The 17976-nt window shown below is 59.3% G+C and overlaps 1 protein-coding gene across 3 annotated transcripts in view; it reads right to left on the reverse strand.

Annotated features, from left to right (window-relative positions):
- Positions 1-8948: 8948 nt before the first annotated feature.
- The window catches only part of SBK1 (SH3 domain binding kinase 1), a 15338-nt gene continuing 6310 nt past the window's right edge, over positions 8949-17976 (reverse strand). The window contains exons 1-5 of one of the 3 annotated variants that reach the window (XM_027655023.1): positions 17822-17860; positions 15603-16269; positions 10776-10978; positions 10483-10685; positions 8949-9754 (exon numbers count right to left, since the gene is read on the reverse strand). In XM_027655023.1, the coding sequence (XP_027510824.1) occupies positions 8972-9754; positions 10483-10685; positions 10776-10971 (1182 nt within the window). In that variant the 5' untranslated portion in view covers positions 10972-10978; positions 15603-16269; positions 17822-17860 and the 3' untranslated portion in view covers positions 8949-8971. Of the gene's footprint in view, positions 9755-10482; positions 10686-10775; positions 10979-15602; positions 16270-17821; positions 17863-17976 lie in introns of those variants that run through there. The other 2 variants (XM_027655024.1, XM_027655021.1) reach the window with 2 other exon arrangements.

Raw genomic sequence — 17976 nt, forward strand, 5'->3', positions numbered from 1 at the left:
CCCCCCACAGGCTGGGATTGGGACTGGGATTGGTCTGGGCCATGGGGACTCCTGCCCTGCTGTCCCTGGCCAATCCCTCATTTCCCTGCTCCTGCTGGAGCCAGCCACAGGCAGCTGGGGGGAGATGTAAACCTCAGGTGGGGCTTTGCTGGGCTCCCTGTCTCTGCCTTGTGTCTGTGCGTGGCTGCTCTGTGGGGTGAGTGGATGGATCTGACTCCTGGAGCCTCCTACTTGCAGGCCTGGGTGATGTTGGCCATTTTCTGGCCATCAGGAACCTCCCAAAATCTTTGTGAGCTTTCAAAGATCCTTTTGAAGATGAAAACTTGTCTCCAGCAAGATCATTAAGTTGCTGCAGCTGGTTGGGATCTTCAGGTGGCTCCAATTGACCTGTTTGTGACCAAAGACAGTGGGGGGGGGACTTGAGCATCTCCTTATAAGGAAAGGCTGAGGGAGCTGGGCCTGTTCAGCCTGGGAAGGAGCAGGATGAGAGGGCACCTCATCCATGTCCTTCAGTATCTGCAGGGAGATGTTAGGGGTTGGACCAGGCTCTGCTTGGGAGTGCCCAGCAATAGAACAAGAGGCAAGGGGCAGAAACTGATGCCCAGGAAGTTCCACCTGAACACAGAATTGTTAGGGCTGGAAAAGACCTCTAAGATCATTGAGTCCAACCTTTGACCAACTACCTCTGTGGCCACTAAATCACAAACATGAGAAAGAACTTCTTTCCTGTGTGGGTGACCAAGCACCGGCACAAGCTGCCTAGAGAGGGTATGGAGTCTCCTTCCCTGGAGACACCCAAAAGCCATCTGGGCACAATCCTGAGTAACGTGCTCAGGGGCACACTGCTTGAGCAGGGAGATTGGTCCAGGTGAGCTCCAGTGGTCCCTTCCAACCTGAACCATTCTGGGATTCTCTGATCTGGATGCTGGGATGTCCTGGCTGAGCTGCCGGGTGCTGAAATCTTGGAGAATTCAAGTGACTTAGAAAGGGAAGGAGAGAGCAGGGCAGGGTGGAATGGCTGTCCCTGTCCCTCTGAGGGAACGTTATCCCTCAGCTGACAACCACTGCTTGGGGCCTGCAGAATGCATTTGGCTTGTGCCCCACAGCTGCTGGCACTGACAGGGCTCTGGAGCTCTTAATGCACAACAGCTGGAATTCCATGATCTGAGTGGTGACTTTGGGTGTAGGGCTCCTCCTTTCCAGAGCTCTTGGCAGAAGATCCTGAGCTATCGGTGGTTGATTCCCTCTCACAGCAGACTGGCTGATGGATGTCTCCCAGAAAGCTGGGGAGTAGCATGAACAAGTGGCTCCCAAGAGCTGTTGTCTCCAGTCAATTCAGAGCCAGATGCCTTGAAGTCCTGCAGGAAGTTTGCTGTAAGACCAGTGTGCCTGTTGTACTGGTCCTAGTCTCTGACCCCAGCCTGTCCTTCCACAAGATCCAGCCTCCCTTAGCAAGTCTGGAAGATGGTATTTAGCTCCCAACAGACAACCCTGGTCTGCTTCAACCATCCAAAGTGCTGATGGCAGCCAAAGTACCCTGGGGTCTTGTGAAGCTGCTCCTCTCCCCTGAAGGCAGATATCCAAACTCATGGATGTGACCATGCTAAACCGTGGTCCTGACCACTGAACTACCACAGTCCATCCATCCACCTGCTGCTGAGCATCTCACACAGCCACAGCCTGTACTCAGCTGCCCAGCCTCCAGAGTCTCCCAGCCAGCGTGTCTGGCAGCCTCCAAATATTGGAGTCCCCTTGGATCTGAAGCCAAGTCAGTTGTCTGGGCACCCTGGGGGTCAGCCAGACAATCAGTCCTGGCATGTACAAGCTATCCTGGCCAGCCTCGTGGGGCAGACAAGGCCCAGGAGCTCTGCAGAGCCAGCCATGCTCGTGGGGTAAAGCAGGACTTGGGAACCAGAGCTCTGTCCTTGGGAAAGGCTCCTGGCAGTGCTCCTGGAAGCAGGCTGGGAAGGGCCAGTCCCTCGGGTGATGGCAGGTGTGCCACAAGCTGGAGTGAGGCCGGGAGAGGCTGAGGGAGCTGGACCTCCCTCGGTGTGAAGAAGAGAAGGGTGAGGGATCTCAATCACTGCCCGGGATTGTGTGGTGCTGGAAGCAGAGAGGATGGGGAGGTGCAAAGCAGAGAGATGAAGTGGCGAAGCTTCAGCAAGGGAAGTGCAGATGGGAACAAGGCAAAGGAAGTGTAGCCCAAGAGGGGGACCCAGGCCAGCTGCAGGGTTTGCTCACTCCAAATGGTCCCCAGTTACCCCTCCAGCCCCTGCTCTGTGACTGGGGGGTAGCTACACTCCAGGTGGGATCTGGCCATCCCTTATAGACTGGTCTTTCTTCATTGTGGCTCCTGACTCTGCTCCAGCCCCAGAGGCACTCAGGTGACCCAAATTCCTCTGCCTGCCTTCCTGTCAGGGCCGGGGTGGGGGAAACACTTACAAACCCCCCACTCCAAGGTGGTCAGAGGGGTGAGGCAGCACTCCTGGCTCATCTGCAGCCTTTTCTCCTAAAATTTCTTTCCCACATGGCATCTTCAGGGCTACAAGGTGATTAACACCCCCTTTAAGCAAATTCTGGATGCCTTTAAGCCCCTGAGGTGTTACACATGGCTTACAAGTTGGGCTCCATTAGCACTTGATTTGCTGTTTATTAAAGCCTCAATTAATCTTGTATTAATGCTTTTCAAACACAACTTTTCCGGAGGTGTAGCAGCCTCTGAGGCAAGGAGCTTAACTTCTCCCCAGCCTGGTGTCACCGATGTCAGGGAGGATTTAGCTCTGGATCTCTCCAGGCTGAGAGCTGAGGAGTTGGGAGGTTGCAGAGAGCGAGAGCCGCCCATGAGGATGCTCTAATTAGTGTGGGATAACACCACCCCAGACACACCTCTGGCTCTGCTGCTCCCAAATCTGGGGTGACTGGGGGAGTAGGATCCACGATCTGGGAGCCCACTGCCCACTCTACCACCCCGGGGGAGAAGGGGAGAGGTTTGGGGGCAGCCTGGGGGTGTTGTAGCTGGCAGAGGGAAGCTCTGCTAGCCAGGATCCTGCAAAGCTGGAGCAGGTAGAAGGTTCTGGAGTGGGAAGATACTCACCTGAAAAGCAGAACCCTTTCCTGCCCCTGCCCTGGCAGCCCTGTGGCTTTTGGAGGGCTGTGAAAGAAGGGCTGGATTTGGAGGAGTGTGGTCAGCAGAAACAGCACCTTGTGCTCCTCTGTGGGCTCGGGGTGCTGCCCTGGGCACCCTGAGCAGGCATGGCAGGGGTGCTACCTGTGCCAGCATCCAGACCCGTGTCCGGGTGAGGCAGTGGTGGGATGGAGGAGATCTCCCATCCCTGCCAAGCTGGGATGCTGCTGTTGTCATGGCAATGTGGGAGACCTGCGAGCTGGAGCCCCTAATCATAAAATCATAGAATCAGATGGGTTGGAAAGGACCTCTGAGATCATCAAGTCCAACCCTTGATCCACTACCACCACAGTTGATAGACCATGGCACTGATGCCACGTCCAGCCTCATCTTAAAAACCTCCAGGGACGGAGAATCCACCACTTCCCTGGGCAGCCCATTCCAATGGCTGAGCACCCTCTCTGTAAAGAATTTCTTTCTAATATCTAACCTAAACCTCCCCTGGCACAACTTGAGACCATGCCCTCTTGTCCTACTGCTGGTTGCCTGGGAGAAGAGACCAACCCCCACCTGGCTACAACCTCCTCTCAGGTAGTTGTAGAGAGCGATGAGGTCTCCCCTGAGCCTTCTCTTCTCAAGGCTAAACAACTCCAGCTCCCTCAGCCTCTCCTCACAGCACTTGTGCTCCAGTCCCTTCACCAGCCTCATTGCCCTTCTCTGCACCTGCTCCAGCACCTCAGCATCTTTCCTGAACTGAGGGGCCCAGAACTGGACACAGCACTCCAGGTGAGGCCTCACCAGCGCTGAGTCCAGGGGCAGAATCACTTCCCTGGTCCTGTTGGCCACACTGTTCCTGATCCAGGCCAGGATGCCATTGGCCTTCTTGGCCACCTGGGCACACTGCTGGCTCATGTTCAGCCTCCTGTCAATCAGCACTCCCAGGTCCCTTCCTGCCTGGCTGCTCTCCAGCCACTCTGTCCCAGCCTGGAGCTGCAGGGGGTTGTTGTGGCCAAAGTGCACTTGGCCTTGGCCTTGTTGAACCTCATCCCGTTGGAATCAGCCCAACTCTCCAGCCTATCCAGGTCCCTCTGCAGAGCCCTCCTGCCTTCCAGCAGGTCAACACTCCCTCCCAACTTGGTGTCGTCTGCAAATTTGCTGATGATGGACTCATAACCCACCCCTTTGGGTGGTGGGGGAGTGTGCAGGGCTGGGAGTGCTCTCCATCCCCTCCCTTGAGCCCTGGCATCCCCCCACACCCCAAAATTGCCATCAACCCCCTCCTCCCAAAGCTGACACACCCACCTCCCTTTCAGCTGAAAGACCCTGGTGAAAACACTGGGTTTTCCACGGGGAAAAAACACCTTTGGATGAAAAAATGTGTCCAAACCCATTGCAGGGAGCACAAAGCCAATGCAGAGATGCCAGCAGCCTCCTGCTTCCCTCTGCCCTGAGCCGAAATCCTCCCGGCTGGCTGAGGCTGGAGTGAAGGCACTTAACAACCAGCAGGGTTTGGCCCAGAGCTGTTCCCCGTGGGATGCTCACAGGGTTCTTTCCACCAGGCAGGGATGTACCTGGGAGCTGGCTGTGATGGGATGGGGCTGGAGATGCAGCCAGCTCTGCTCTCCCTCTTCCCAGAAGTGGCTGGATTGTCACACAAGGTCACCTCTCCCTTCTTCCACCAGCTGTGGCCCTGCTGAGACATCTCACGTGGCACAGGCTGGATTTTTCTCCACCTCAGGACAGCTTTTGCTGTCTGGCTCCAGCAGCTCATCTCCGCTGGGGCCCTTGGCAGCTGCCAGGCTTTAACTGACGTCTGTCCATCATTCCCAGCAGCTGGAATCACGGACAGCGGAGGGGCCCCGAGGGAAGGACAGGCAGGGATGAACCTGAGCTGCATCCCCTCCGTGGGCATTCTGCTGCCACTAGAAAGGGATCAGAATGCCCTCGTGCCTCCTCCCACAGCTCCCATCCCTACAGCATTCCTGCTCAGCCCTGGGCTCGGTTCCGCTGGGGTGCCGGGTGGCACATGAGTCACATTTCCTCCCAACGCCCATTCCAGCTTGGTGCTGCCACTATTTTTGGAAATTCTTGGAAGCAGATCAGCCCTGAGAAGCACATTTAATGGATCCTCACCACGCCAGGCTCACGTCCCCCCATGTCCCTGTGCCAGGCTAGGGAAGCCCCCGTCAGCCCGGATCCTGCGCTCCCCTCCCAGTTTGGGATGCGTGGGAACTCACTTCTCATCCCACAGCCCCTCCTGAGTCAGGGGGGAGCTGAAGCACCATCTTAGTGGCAAAACATTACCTTTTAAAGGACCTGCTTGGGATTGGGGTGGGACTTTCTGCAATGCCAGCTTGGCATGGATCATTGTGCTCCCATTGAGTGGATCATTCCCAGCTATTTTTACTCTCAACCCCTGGTGTTTTAGCTGGGGCTGCAGTGCCTCACTTGGTGTCTCTGAGCAAAACCGGGCACAATCCGGTTCTGGAATCAAAGGGTGGATGAAATGAGAGGAAGGTTCAGCAGCTGAGTGTCACAGCCAGGCCCTTCCAGCTCGGGAGGGATCTGGTTTTACACGTGCACCCACACCCATGCCACCCCACACCTGCCACCCTGCGCCTCTTCCCTCCAGTCCTCCAGGATCTGTACAAATCGAGGAGTTATTTTCCTTTCAGAGCAGTGATTGTGCTGCTCATCCTTTGCTCGGGGCACTGCCCAAGGTCAGTGGTCGTGGCCCCCGGGATGTCTGGCTGCCTTCCTGGCCAAACCTGGGAGCAAACTCAGAAGTAATGCAGGGATGTGGTGGCTTTGTTGGGCAGGTGGTGGCTTTGATGAGCTTGGTAAACTTTAGACACGTTTTTTGGGTCTGAAGGTTTTACCTGGAGACAAGCAGCTCTGGCCCTCCTGGCGCTGCCGGGCTCAGCATCCCGACCTTGCCGGGATAAAATTATCCATTTCAGTTTGAATTAAAGGCAGCTCCGCTGGAGCCGCGTGAGGTTCAGCTCGAGGACGTCAAATGGCAGCGTTCCCTTTTTTTATCTGCATCGGGGAGGGGAGGGTCCTGCCAGCCAGCGCCTGGTGACAATGACATTGATTTCCTAGACCTCTTGTCGTGGCCAAATCTGTATTTTTAGCTGGGGAAGAGAAAAATATAAATCACGTGTCGAAGCAATGCTTTCCCTGCCCTGCTGGGAGCGAAGGAGACAAGAGCCGTCGCTGCTGGAGTTGTGGATGAACGGGGCTCGGCGCCCTGTCCCTGGAGCGGGGCTGGGAATGCACCAAGGAGCTGCATCTTCCCGGGGTCCATCCCAGGCACTGCTCCCAGCTGTGCAACACACAGCCCCTGCCCTGGGCTGGGGACCCCGAGCCCCCCGCGATGGGGGTCCTGGGGCAGGGAGCAGTGGGACCCCCACTCCCAAGGGATCCCATCCATCCCCTCGGCATCCCCTGTGACTATTTATCTTCCGGGGCAGGCGCTGCCTTCATCTCCTCTTCCCTGCCACCACCTCCTCCTCCTCCTCCTCCTCGCTCTCCCTCATCCTGTTCTCATTTCCCCAAGAAGACTTTAATGAAATCTGCCCTTAATTAAATCCACATTCATTTGCATAATTACCAGGAAATTGAAATTAGCCTGTGGACGTGGCTGGAATACATTTGGCATCAGGCAGCCCTGGCTGTTCAGAGGGGGCTGCACCAAGGGCAGCTCGGTGCCCCCCACCCAAGGGTGCTGCCAACCTGCCCCACGGTGCTGCTCCCCGTGCTCCTTCCCTCCCACCCAGGGGTGGCCACGACGGCCGGGCATGGAGGGGACATGGTGACAGTGGGGGGACAGCGAGCCCCAGGTAGAGGTCGTGCTCCCCACCCACACGAGCAGCATCACTTTTGCTTTATTTAATAAAAAAAGTCTTCACCACCATTGAGAATTTTTTTTGTTGCTTTTATAACTATGTATTTTGTCGGTTTTTTATGGTTTCAGTTGTGGTTTTTGTTTTTTTGTTTTTTGTCTTTTTTTTTTTTTTAATCCTTTTCAACAGTGACAAACTGAGGTAACGTCTGTGACACTACAGCCTCTCCTACGGGAAGAAGGTCTGAAACCCGACAGCTGAGGGAACTGGAAATAAAAACCCGACAACCTACCGACACAGCGACCTCGACGGGGACAGAAATCACACGGGGCACCCCCCTGGGACAGACCCCCGGGAGGTGCCACCGAGCTCTCCCAGAGAGGCACCGCCGAGCCCTCCCGGGGCGGCCGGGATCCCTTACCTACATTATTGCACGAAAGATTGAGGACATCGAGGGACCTAAGGCAAAAAGGAGAAAAACCGGTGCCTAGAGCGTCTCTACTTAGGGGCAATGCTACTTCTAAGGCCGCCCGGGGCCCGGCACCGCGGGCGGGGGGCAGAGGGGCCCGGGGGCAGCAGCGGGGACGGGGGGTCCGCCCGCCTGCTCTGTAAACTGCTGCTGCTGCTGCTGCTGCTGGATAGCGGGATAGCCCTTGGTGCGGGAATTGCGGCGCCGGGGGGCACGGGGGGTCCCCCCAGCACCCACCCGATGGGAGGGAAGCCCAAACCATACCAGAGTGCTGCCGCCTTGGGGTGCCCCCCACCCTCTCTGGGTGAGCCCCCCACTCCGCTGGGTGCCCAAAACCACGAGGGGAGTTGTGTGTCCCACACACACCCCTGTGACCTTGTCACTAAGGGACCACCAGCGGCTCCTGCCACCACCCCCTGCCTTTGCTGCAGCCAGCCCCGGGGGGTCTATCCCACCGCCTCCTCCCCGCCAGCCCCAGGGGAGAGTGACAGAGTTTGGGGAAGGGGTGACAGCGAGGAGGGGTGATGGGATGAGCACAGGGAACCAGGCTGGCTCTCTGGAGGCCGCTCGGAGCCCACTCCCCTGCCCCCGGGGTGTGCAGGCCAGCCTGGGGCTGCACTGCTGCCACCTCTCCCAGGGACAGAGAGTCTGCAGAGATGCCACTATGACAGAGCCAGCTTGGCCCTGAGCATCCAACCTGCTGGATGGCACTGTGGCCACGGGCCACGGCCCGGAGCACAGCTCCCGGCTGGGGGGACCTGTCCCTCCAGTGGGGTCTGGGGCCATGTGGGGCAGGGCAGGGGGGACAGGGGCTGCCAGTGGCAGTAGTGGGGCACACAATGACACACAGACAGGGACACTTGCTACATTGATGGCTGCCAGCACCTCCCACCATAGGGAGGCAGCCGGGGTTACCAGGGGTCCTGGGCTGCCTGAAAACCCCCAGCTCCCCATCACCAGCCCGGTGCCCATCTCCTCATCCCTTCCTGGTCCCCACCAGTGGGCAGGGATCGATGGAAGGGGACAAATCATCACCCACTCAAACCTCCCCAAAGGCCTCCTCCATGGTGTGGGGTCATTGGCCTTCCCGCTCCCAGTCCAGGGATCAAGCACAGGGTGGGGGAGAGCCAGTGGGCACTGCCTGCCCCGGACCTCCCATCCACTACCCTCCCGACTCTTCCTCCCTGTACTGGGAGACCTCTCCCCATGCCACCCTGTGGGAAGCCTTGGAGGGGCAGCATGGCCATGGCAGGGCCGTGGGCACCCCTGTCCTCCCTGGCAGGGCGCGGTGCCCTTGGCTGGGCTCCCACCGCCGGCCTCACCCAGGCAGGGTGGGGGCATTGGCATCCTTGGCGCTGCAGAGCGCAACCAGTTCTGTCCTTTTCCTCTTCGTTTGTGTTTCTTTTCCTTTTTTTCGCTTTGGGAGACCCAGAGCCTGGTCCCGGCTCGTGCCTCCACCACGAGCAGCTCCTCCCATCCCAGTTGCCGGGGCGGGGGGACAGGACGGGTCGTGCGGCCGCTGCCGCGGCGCCATCAGACGCAGATCTCTATTGCTGTGGCCAGGACCATCTGTCCTTTGCCTTTGTCCTGCCGTCCATCTGTCCTGCTGGCCGTCCCCGGGGCGGCCGCGCTGGACTCGGGACCGCGCGCTCCGCTCCCTTCTGTCAGGACGGTCCTCTTGAGCGGGGCGGGGGTGCAGGAGCCGGTGGCCTCGTGGCAGTGGGAGCCGGCCGGGAGCTTGTCCCTGGTGTGTTTGCGGGAGCGGTAGGAGGGCCGGCACCGCACCTCGGCCATCAGGTCGCACTTGATGAAGTAGAAAACCTCCTTGACGGGGCAGCGCTTCTCGGGGTCGAGGGCCAGCAGGCGCTGGAACATGCGCAGGGCACTGTCCGTGAAGCGCCGCCACTGCGAGGGCAGCCCCCCCAGCCGCCCCTTCTGCCACCGCACGAACTCCTCGAAGAAGGCATCGGACGCCACCGCCGCCTCCCAGGGGAAGTTGCCGGTGAGGACGCAGAAGATGAGCACCCCAAAAGCCCAGACATCGATGCTGGTGTCCACAGCAAAGCCCTCGGCCCGGCCGGCCTGGCACACCTCGGGCGCCGTGTAGGGGATGGTGCCACTGATGCGCTTGACCCGGCAGCCCACCTTGCGGGTCATGCCAAAGTCGGCCAGTTTGACGCGGCGGCAGTCGCGGTCGAAGAGCAGGACGTTCTCCGGTTTGATGTCCCGGTGCACCAGGCTCTTGCTGTGCATGTAGTCGAGGGCCAGGCCCAGCTGCTGCACACAGCGCTTCACCAGCTCCTCGGGGAGCCCCACCTGTGCAGACACGGCGTCAGCCACCCACCACCGAGCCCTGGGGTGGTCCCACCCAGCTCGGGGACCCCACACATATCTGTTACACATCCAACATGGTCATGGATGGCTTTATCTGGGTGCTTTCTGAGGCAGGGAGATGGGTGGTGGGTCCTGGGCCAGCTGAGGGATGGGTGGTGACTCCCCATAGAACCCCAGGGTGGTCTGGGTTGTAAGGGACCTTAAGGACCATCTCATTTCATTCCTTGCCATGAGCATAGACACCTTCCACTAGACCAGGTTGCTCCAAGCTCCATCCAACCTGCCTTGGCAGCCACAACTTCCCCAAGGGAAGGGTGATGGGAAGGCCACTCTAGGGATAGGTAATGGGCCTTAGGCCATCCTAGCAATGCGTGATGGATCTCAGACCACCCAGGGGATGGTCATAAGTCCCAGGCCACCCTACAGATGCATTACAAGGCCCAGATCACCCTAGGGAAGAGTGATTGGGTTCCAGGTCACTCTAGGGATGGATGATGGATCTCAGCCACCCAGGGGACGGGTGATCAGTCCCAGACTTGCTTGTAGGTGCTTATGTTCATGAGAGATCCACAAAGGGCTGCCCAGTCCTTGCACCTGCAGCCCCCTCCCACAGGGGCACCAAGGCACCACAGCAGCTTTGCTCAGAGCCCTGGGGATACTGAGCCCCCACATCCCAAAAGGGCTCCCACGGGAGGGGCGAGGGCTCTCACCTGTGGTGGGATGATGTCGAAGAGGTCCCCACCAGGGGCATACTCCTGAGCGAAGACGTAGCAGTCCTCAGTCTCGAAGACCACGTCAAAGACCTTGATGATGAAGGGGCTGGAGGAGAGTGTGTTGGTGATGCTGAACTCCCGCAGGAAGTTCTTCAGCTTCGTCTTACTCTTGTTGACGAACTTCAGGGCCATCTTGGTGCCTGTGGAGGGCAGGGGACGGAGGTGAGCCCGGGGCACGGTTGGGATGTGCCAGGCACTCTGCTCCCAGCACAGCCCCCTGCTCCACTCACCTGTGCTTTTGTGGGACACCAGGTCCACCTTGCCGTAGGTGCCCTTGCCGAGCTCGCGGATGAGGTCGTAGTGCTTGCTGATGTCGGTGCCTGAGAGGGTGCGGATGGCCAGGGACTGCATGTCCTCGGTGATGAGGGGCACCCCGCAGCAGGCCAGCTTGCGCGACGGCTCCTGCTCAATCGAACCCGCGCTCATGGTTGCGCTGCAAGGCAGAGGTGTGGCAGCATTTCAGTGGGTGCTGCAAAGCCACCCTGTCCCGTCCCATCCCATCCCATCCCGTCCCATCCCATCCCATCCCATCCCATCTCATCCCATCCCATCCCACCCCCAGGGCTGGAGCAGCCCCCGCTGAGTGCCACCCCTCTGTGCCCTGTGGCCACCAACCAAATTGCTCTGGAGAGGATGCTCCAGTCTCTGTGGGGCTGCAGCTGTGTGGGTCAGTGGTCCCTGTGCCACCAACTCAGGGGGATGTCTGGGGGCAAAGGGAGGGCTCAGGGCATGGCAGAGACAGGAGGGCAGGGACATGGACACACACATGGACACACACACACACACATTTCCTCAGCCCTGGTGTGTTCACAGCCACCATACATTGAGGCCTTTAGGGGCTCCCCACTGCTGCCACAGTCCTCAGTGGGGACCCCAGCAGCCAGCCCTGTCCCCTCCACCACTGCAGCCCCCTCCAGAGCCAAGCCTCACACAAGCCAGTGACACTCCAGAGCAGAACCAGGGCCATGCTGCAGGCACCAGGTGGGATATGATGGCTCTTCCAGAAATCCCTCCACCATATCCCTCTGACTATCCATCAGCACTGACTCTTGGCCTCCCCCTGCCAAGGTGATGGATGCCCTGGTTCAGAGAATCACAGAATCCCAGACTGGTTTCAGCTGCAAGGAGCTTCAAAGCTCAACTCATTCCACCCCCTGCCATGGGCAGGGACACCTTCCTCTACACAAGGTTGATCCAAGCCCTCTCCAGCCTGGCCTTCAACACTTCCAGGGATGGGGCAGCCACAGCTTCTCTGGGCAACCTGTGCCAGGGCCTCACCACCCTCACAGACAAGAATTCCTTCCCAATATCCCACCTAACCTTGCCCTCTGGCAGTGGGAAGCCATTCCCCCTTGTCCTGTCCCTCCAGGCCCTTGTCCAAAGTCCCTCTCCAGCTCTCTTGGAGCCCCTTTAGGCACTGGAAGGGGCTCTACGGTCTCCCTGGAGCCTTCTCCAGGCTTTAAAATCCAAATTCTCTCAGCTTTTCCTCATAGCAGAGTTGCTCCATCCCAGTAATCATCTTTATGGCCTCCTCTGGACTTGCTCTAACAGATCCACATCTTTCCTGTGCTGTGGACCCCAGAGCTGGGCACGGTACTCCAGGTAGGATCTCACCAAAGTGGAGCAAGGGGTGGCCCAGCCAGCAGCACATGGACAACAGCACCAACATTCTTCACTCCCATCAAACCAGTGACTCTTTTCCCGCACTCTGACCATCCCTACAACAAGAGCTGAGCTTGGAGTCACTCACCACACTGTCTTCAGGGTGCTGCTCATCCTCCATCACCCCCTGAAGCACCCACAACCCCCCAGGGTCAAGATCACACCCAACCCTTTCCCAACAAGACTGAGACTGATCTCCAACTTCTTCCTCCTTCCTTCCCTGCACCATGCTGCCTCTCATCCCAAAGCAAAGCTCAGCTTCTTCACTTATTATAGTCATATTTTTTTCCCTGGGAAGTTGGGGAAAAAATAGAATAGGAACTTCAACATCATGATGTTCCAAAAATGTAACAGTTTGACTCATAAGATCTCCAAAGCAGCTCATCTCCATAGTGTTTCATTGGCCTCCTGGCAGAGGAGCACCATCTCAGCGTCTGGGTGCTGGAGGTGGAGGTGGATCAGTGCAGCAGCTTGCTGGAGGCAGGACTGAAAACAGCCCCCAGCATCCTGCAAGAAGAATTCCGTCTACACTTGGATTTACAATCACGCTCATCGATGTCTCTTAATTAACCGGTGTTGAAATGCAATTATTCACGTCAGGAAAGTTGGGCTTTGAGGAAAAAACCTGTTGGTTGGATGGGAGAGAGGAGGGGAAGGACTGATGTGCTACGGAAATGCTTTCCAAGACAAAGGCTGTTTGCTTTTCCTCTTGGCTCAACCTGTTGGGGTTTCCAGGTGTCTCTGACCATCAACCAGGGAAAATCCATGAGAAACAGAGGTCCCACCAAGCCCGGTGTCCCTGCTGTGGTCTGCACGGCTGGCACAGGGATGTGCTTCCAGGGACGGGGACGTTGCCGGGATCCTGCCGCAGTGCCGGCTCCGCACAGCACACCCCGCTCTGCCAGGGCTAACGGGAACACGGAGCCATCAGCGATCCCGGGAGAGACCCAACAGCAGCGGTGACCAAAATACCAATGTGCCGAGACCGAGGGAAGCGTAAACACAGAAGTTTTCATTAAAAATTGAAATGCTTTTGAAAACATGTTGGGTTTGATGTGAGCAGCGAAGCGGGGCAGCAGCGGGTGGGAGCGAGGGCTCATTTCCAGCTCTGCACGCTCACAGTGACAGCTGGGATGGGGGAACAGCAGGACACAGGGAGATGATGGTGTCAATGCGGCAAGAGATCCCACCAGCCTGGCACAGCTGGGGCTGAGGTCTCGTGTCTTTGGCTGCCCTCTGCGCCCAGGCCAGGCCCACCAACGTGCCAGATCGGGTCACCAGAGCCAAAATGGGGCCTTTTCTCGGCACACCAGCTCCTGTCCTGCCCCTAAACACCAGAAGAGCACCATGCCCAAAGGAAGCCAAACCCACCTTCTCCCAGCCCAGTTGTTTCGGGTGTTCCTGAAGGAGCTTTCCCAAGAAGGGAGTAAGGATGCACATCCCAGCTGAGCCCTGGCAAAGGCCCCCACCACTCTAGATCCTGGGAATGGCAAAGGGGCAGCAAAGCTGCTGCCACGTGGCACTGGGACCTGCCGCTCACCACAGGCAGTTCCTGCCGTCATCTCCGCATCCTGAACCGTTTCTCCTACTATTCAGACTAAAATTGTTCTGTGTTTAAGCTTCAGAACCGTTTATCTCATTGAGTGAGGAGGATAATCCACCCACTTCTTCCTTGCTCCCTGGCAGGTATTTATAGGCAGCCACTCGTCTCCGTCGGCAGCTGCTGCTCCTCTTCCCAAACCTCCCAGCTCCATCACCAACATCACAGAGCAAATCCCGGGAAGACATAATCCCATATCCAGAGCCCAGCATCCTGCCAGGTACTGGGGCCAGCACTAACAAACCATTCCCACTCTGATGCCACTCTTAGAAGGAGATGCTTTGCCCTGCTCTGCATCCTGCTCCACATCCCACGCCACTGCACACCCAGCCCTGGGCACATCGGCTCTGCCGATAACTAATTGCAAACTCATTAAGAGCTCATTGAGAGGAGCAGAGGACGCCCGAGAGAGCTGCCCCAGGCTCCCCTAGAGGAGGTTGCTGGAGCAGCAGCTGCTTGGAAATTAAGAGGGAAAGGGGGAAAAAATCCCTCTGGTCGCATCAGAGACTGACAGAAAAACAACCCATTTATTGAGGGAGGTTAGAGGAAAAGGGTTTGGGCTGAGCCCTGTGCAGGGCTGGAAGCCTGGCCAGGGGATGGGACTTGCACCATGGGCTGCTCTGGAAAAAGGAACTGGGAAAACAAAGGGAAAACCTATGCAGGGCAGGGGCAGGGCCTTGGCAAGACCCCAATTTCTCTTTGAAGAGGGGAGAAATGAGAAACACGAAGCAGTGGGATGGGCACAGGCCCACACTGCTCTGTCCCTGCACTTGGTAGGTACTGGACAGAGCTTTGATTTCTCTCTTTGCCATCCCCAAATCCTTAGTTATTAGCAGGTAACACTGACTCCCCTCCAAGCCCAGCAGGCTGGAGGCCAAGGCACCCATCAGGAGGAAGCTGCCTCCCTTCACACCCTAACCAGCTCCCAAACCTCCCCTATTTTCCCCAAACTACCCACTGAGCCAGCAAAGTCATGTCCAGGGGGGGTTGGCCCTTTGCTGCTCCTGGTCCCCCTCCTCCCACACCACCCTGGTGCTGGGGTGTCCCCAGGGCAAGGGGCCAGTGGTGCTTTGGCCGTGCCCTGAGCAGAGCCACTGCCTCCCAGTGCCCCGCTCCACTTCCAGACCCCACTGTCTCTGTTCCTGCCTGACCCCGTTCCAGGGACATCCTCTCCTCTCCTCCGCACCGCTGGGACCCGCACAACAGATAACAGATATGAGCTGTGCTTCCTGGGGGCCGTGGCACGGTGGAGCCCAGGGAGGGCTTGCAAAGGCACCTTCGCCTAACGAGGACGTCTCTGCAGGCACGGGGGGGAGGACGAGCATCTCACAGGGGCTCGGAGCCACTGGTACCTGCCACGGCTGGGCAGCCTCCACCCCGGCCAGCCATTGCCTCCCACCCCGCCAAAAGCAGCAAAATGTGTAGGGAAAGAGTTCCTTCACCCATGTGCCATCTCAGGACCATCCAAAACCACTTGGGATAAGCTGAGTATGTCCAGGAAGTGGTCGGTCACACGTGGCTCAGGGACATCAGCCTGTGGCAGCAGTTTGGGAACAGCCCCTCAGCCAGCATCCCGCAGCCTGGGAGGAGCAGCCACCCCCAAAGAGGCCATGGATGGGGCACATTTACATGCTCTCTGGCTGGCTCTGCAGGGAAGTCATCACCAGCACCACTGGAACCACCCGAACTAGCACCAAACCTCCACCAAAGCACCTGCAGCAACTGGGACTTCCCAGTGACCCCAGTCTGGGACTGAATTGGCACTGAATTCCAAGGTATCCAACAATTCTCATACCAGCTCCTTGCCTAGACTAGAGCAGCCTTCTCAGCACCAGGATCGTCTTCAGCAAAGCCAATGAACGCCCAGCCACACGCAGGATCCCAGTTGGCAGGAGCTGCTCTCCCAGTGGGGATGTCCCAGCAGTGGGGCAGGGTCAGGCCCCCTCACACCCATCCATAGCGTCTCCTGCTGTGGGATACATCCCTCATCCTGACTATCAGCCTGTGACAAGATTCCTCAGCCTCTGGTCCCAGGATTCAGGTTCCGCAGGCAAATTTGTGAAGAGCAAACAAAGCACCAGAACTCTCTTCTCCGACAGCTCCTGGGGAGCCACCACTCTTCCTTCCTGCGGGTGTCCTCCGTGCCCTCTGCACTGCTCCCCCGGAGCTGCCAGCAGGATTTTCCCTGCCCTCATCCACACTGTGCTGTGCTGTCTCTGTCCATTGGCCCTGGTGACAGGACCTTGGCCACCTTTCAGTGCTTCGGCCTCCCCGGATTTCTGCTGCTCAGCGGGATGGTTTCGTTAGGACCTCAGCTCCTCTCCAGCCTCCAGCTGCTCCCGCCTTCACCGCCGGCACCGGGGATTTATGATTACTTCATTGTTTGATTGGTTTCATCAGCCTGTCATCATCTCCCTCCCAAAACTCTTCCACCAGCGCCAGCAGCACCGCACGGTTGGGATCTGCAAAGACAAATGCCCCGAACGGCACCTGCCCATTGCCTGCCCACCGGGTCCCCAGGGCAGGGCCAGCTGGCCCTCAGCCCTGCTCACTCCTGTGGGCAATGGGGGCACGTCACCCCACCACAAAAACCAGCGCTGACACCACCCAAGAGGCTGCACAGCCTGTACGTGCCCCACGCAGCCTGGGCATCCCCCCTGCCTCAGCCCCGGCTCCCACCGCTGGGAATGCTCCCGGGAAGGAGGGTGCTCCCACCGCCCCCGTGCCTCATCTCCTCCCACGGCATCCCGGGCAGGGCACGGGCACACCCCGCTCAGGGTCACTCTGAGCACCGGGCGGGTCGGGGGCTCGGCGTGTGGGCACCCAGCTCTGAGCTTCACCTCCCCGTGGGTGACACCTCGACACCGGCCTGGCACAGAGGGGTGCTGAGGCTGCACCACCCTGCCCCTGTCCCCGCTCCCCGTCCCTGAGATGTGGGGGGGCTCCCGGCTGGCGTCGCCTGCCCGCGGCCACAGCGGCAGCGGGGCCGGACCTGGAGGAAAGTGGGTCACACTCCCCCTTCCCCGCCGCAGCCGGGGAGAGGCTGGGATGGGATGGAATGGGATGGGATGGGATGGGATGGGATGGGATGGGATGGGATGGGATGGAGGCTGGGGGAACATGGGGGCACATTGTGGGGGGAAAGGGGGGACAGGGGAGGTGATGAGGGAACATAAGGGGACACGAGGGGACACAATGAAGGGACACGAGGGGACACAAGGCGAGATGACAAGAGGAGATGACATGGGGAGATGACAAGGGGACAAGAGAGGACAAAATAAGGAGACAATGAGGGGACAGGAGGGGAGATGATGAGGGGGCTTGAGGGGAGATGACAAGAGGACATGAGGGGACAACGAGTGGAGGTAAGAGGGAAGACAGGAAGCTGATGAGGGAACACAGGGGGAGATGAGGGAACATGGAAAACAAGGGGAGATGACATGGGGAGGTGATGAGGGGACACAAGGGTACACAATGAGAGGACACGATGGGAGGTGATGAGGGGACACGAGGGGACATGGCCTGAGCTGCCCCCGAGGCCGCCTCTCCCTGCTCTCCCCTTCCCCTGCTTCCAGCTGCCTTCCACCTCGGCGCATCCTTCCAGACGCCCCCAAATCCATTGGGAGCCCCCGGGGACCAGCCCCCCGGTCCCCCGGCCCCGGCTCCGCTCCGGTGTCGCTCAACGCCCCGCCGTCCCCGTCCCTCCTCCCCGTCCCCCCCGCGCCGTGCCGGGGCCGCCCGGAGCGCAGGTGCCATCGGCCGCAGGAGGGACCCGGGCCGGGGAGGGCGGCCGATCCCGGGGGGCAGCGCCCGCACCGCGCGGTGCCTCTCCCCGCTCCGCTCATCCCGGAGCCCCGGCTGTACCGGGATGAGGGGTTTGCCCCCTCCCAGCGCCGTGCGGGCAAACAAAGGGCGGCCTCGGTACCGGGCGGGCAGCGTCTCCCGCACCCCCGTAGCCGCACCCCCATCGCCCCAGCTCAGCCCCGCACCCCCAGCCCCGCACCGCCGCCTTACCGGAGGGACGAGCCGCCGCCGCGCCCCGTCCCCGGCGGGAGAGGAGCCGCCGCTGCCGCCCTCCGCTCGCCCCGCCGGGCTCCTCATGCCGCGGCCCCGCCGCCGCCGCCGCCGGAGGAGCGGAGCGGAGCGGAGCGGAGCCCCCCGCAGCCCCC

Source organism: Corapipo altera, unplaced genomic scaffold (assembly GCF_003945725.1).
Source record: "Corapipo altera isolate COAL_440 unplaced genomic scaffold, ASM394572v1 98, whole genome shotgun sequence".
Classification (NCBI taxonomy): domain Eukaryota; kingdom Metazoa; phylum Chordata; class Aves; order Passeriformes; family Pipridae; genus Corapipo; species Corapipo altera.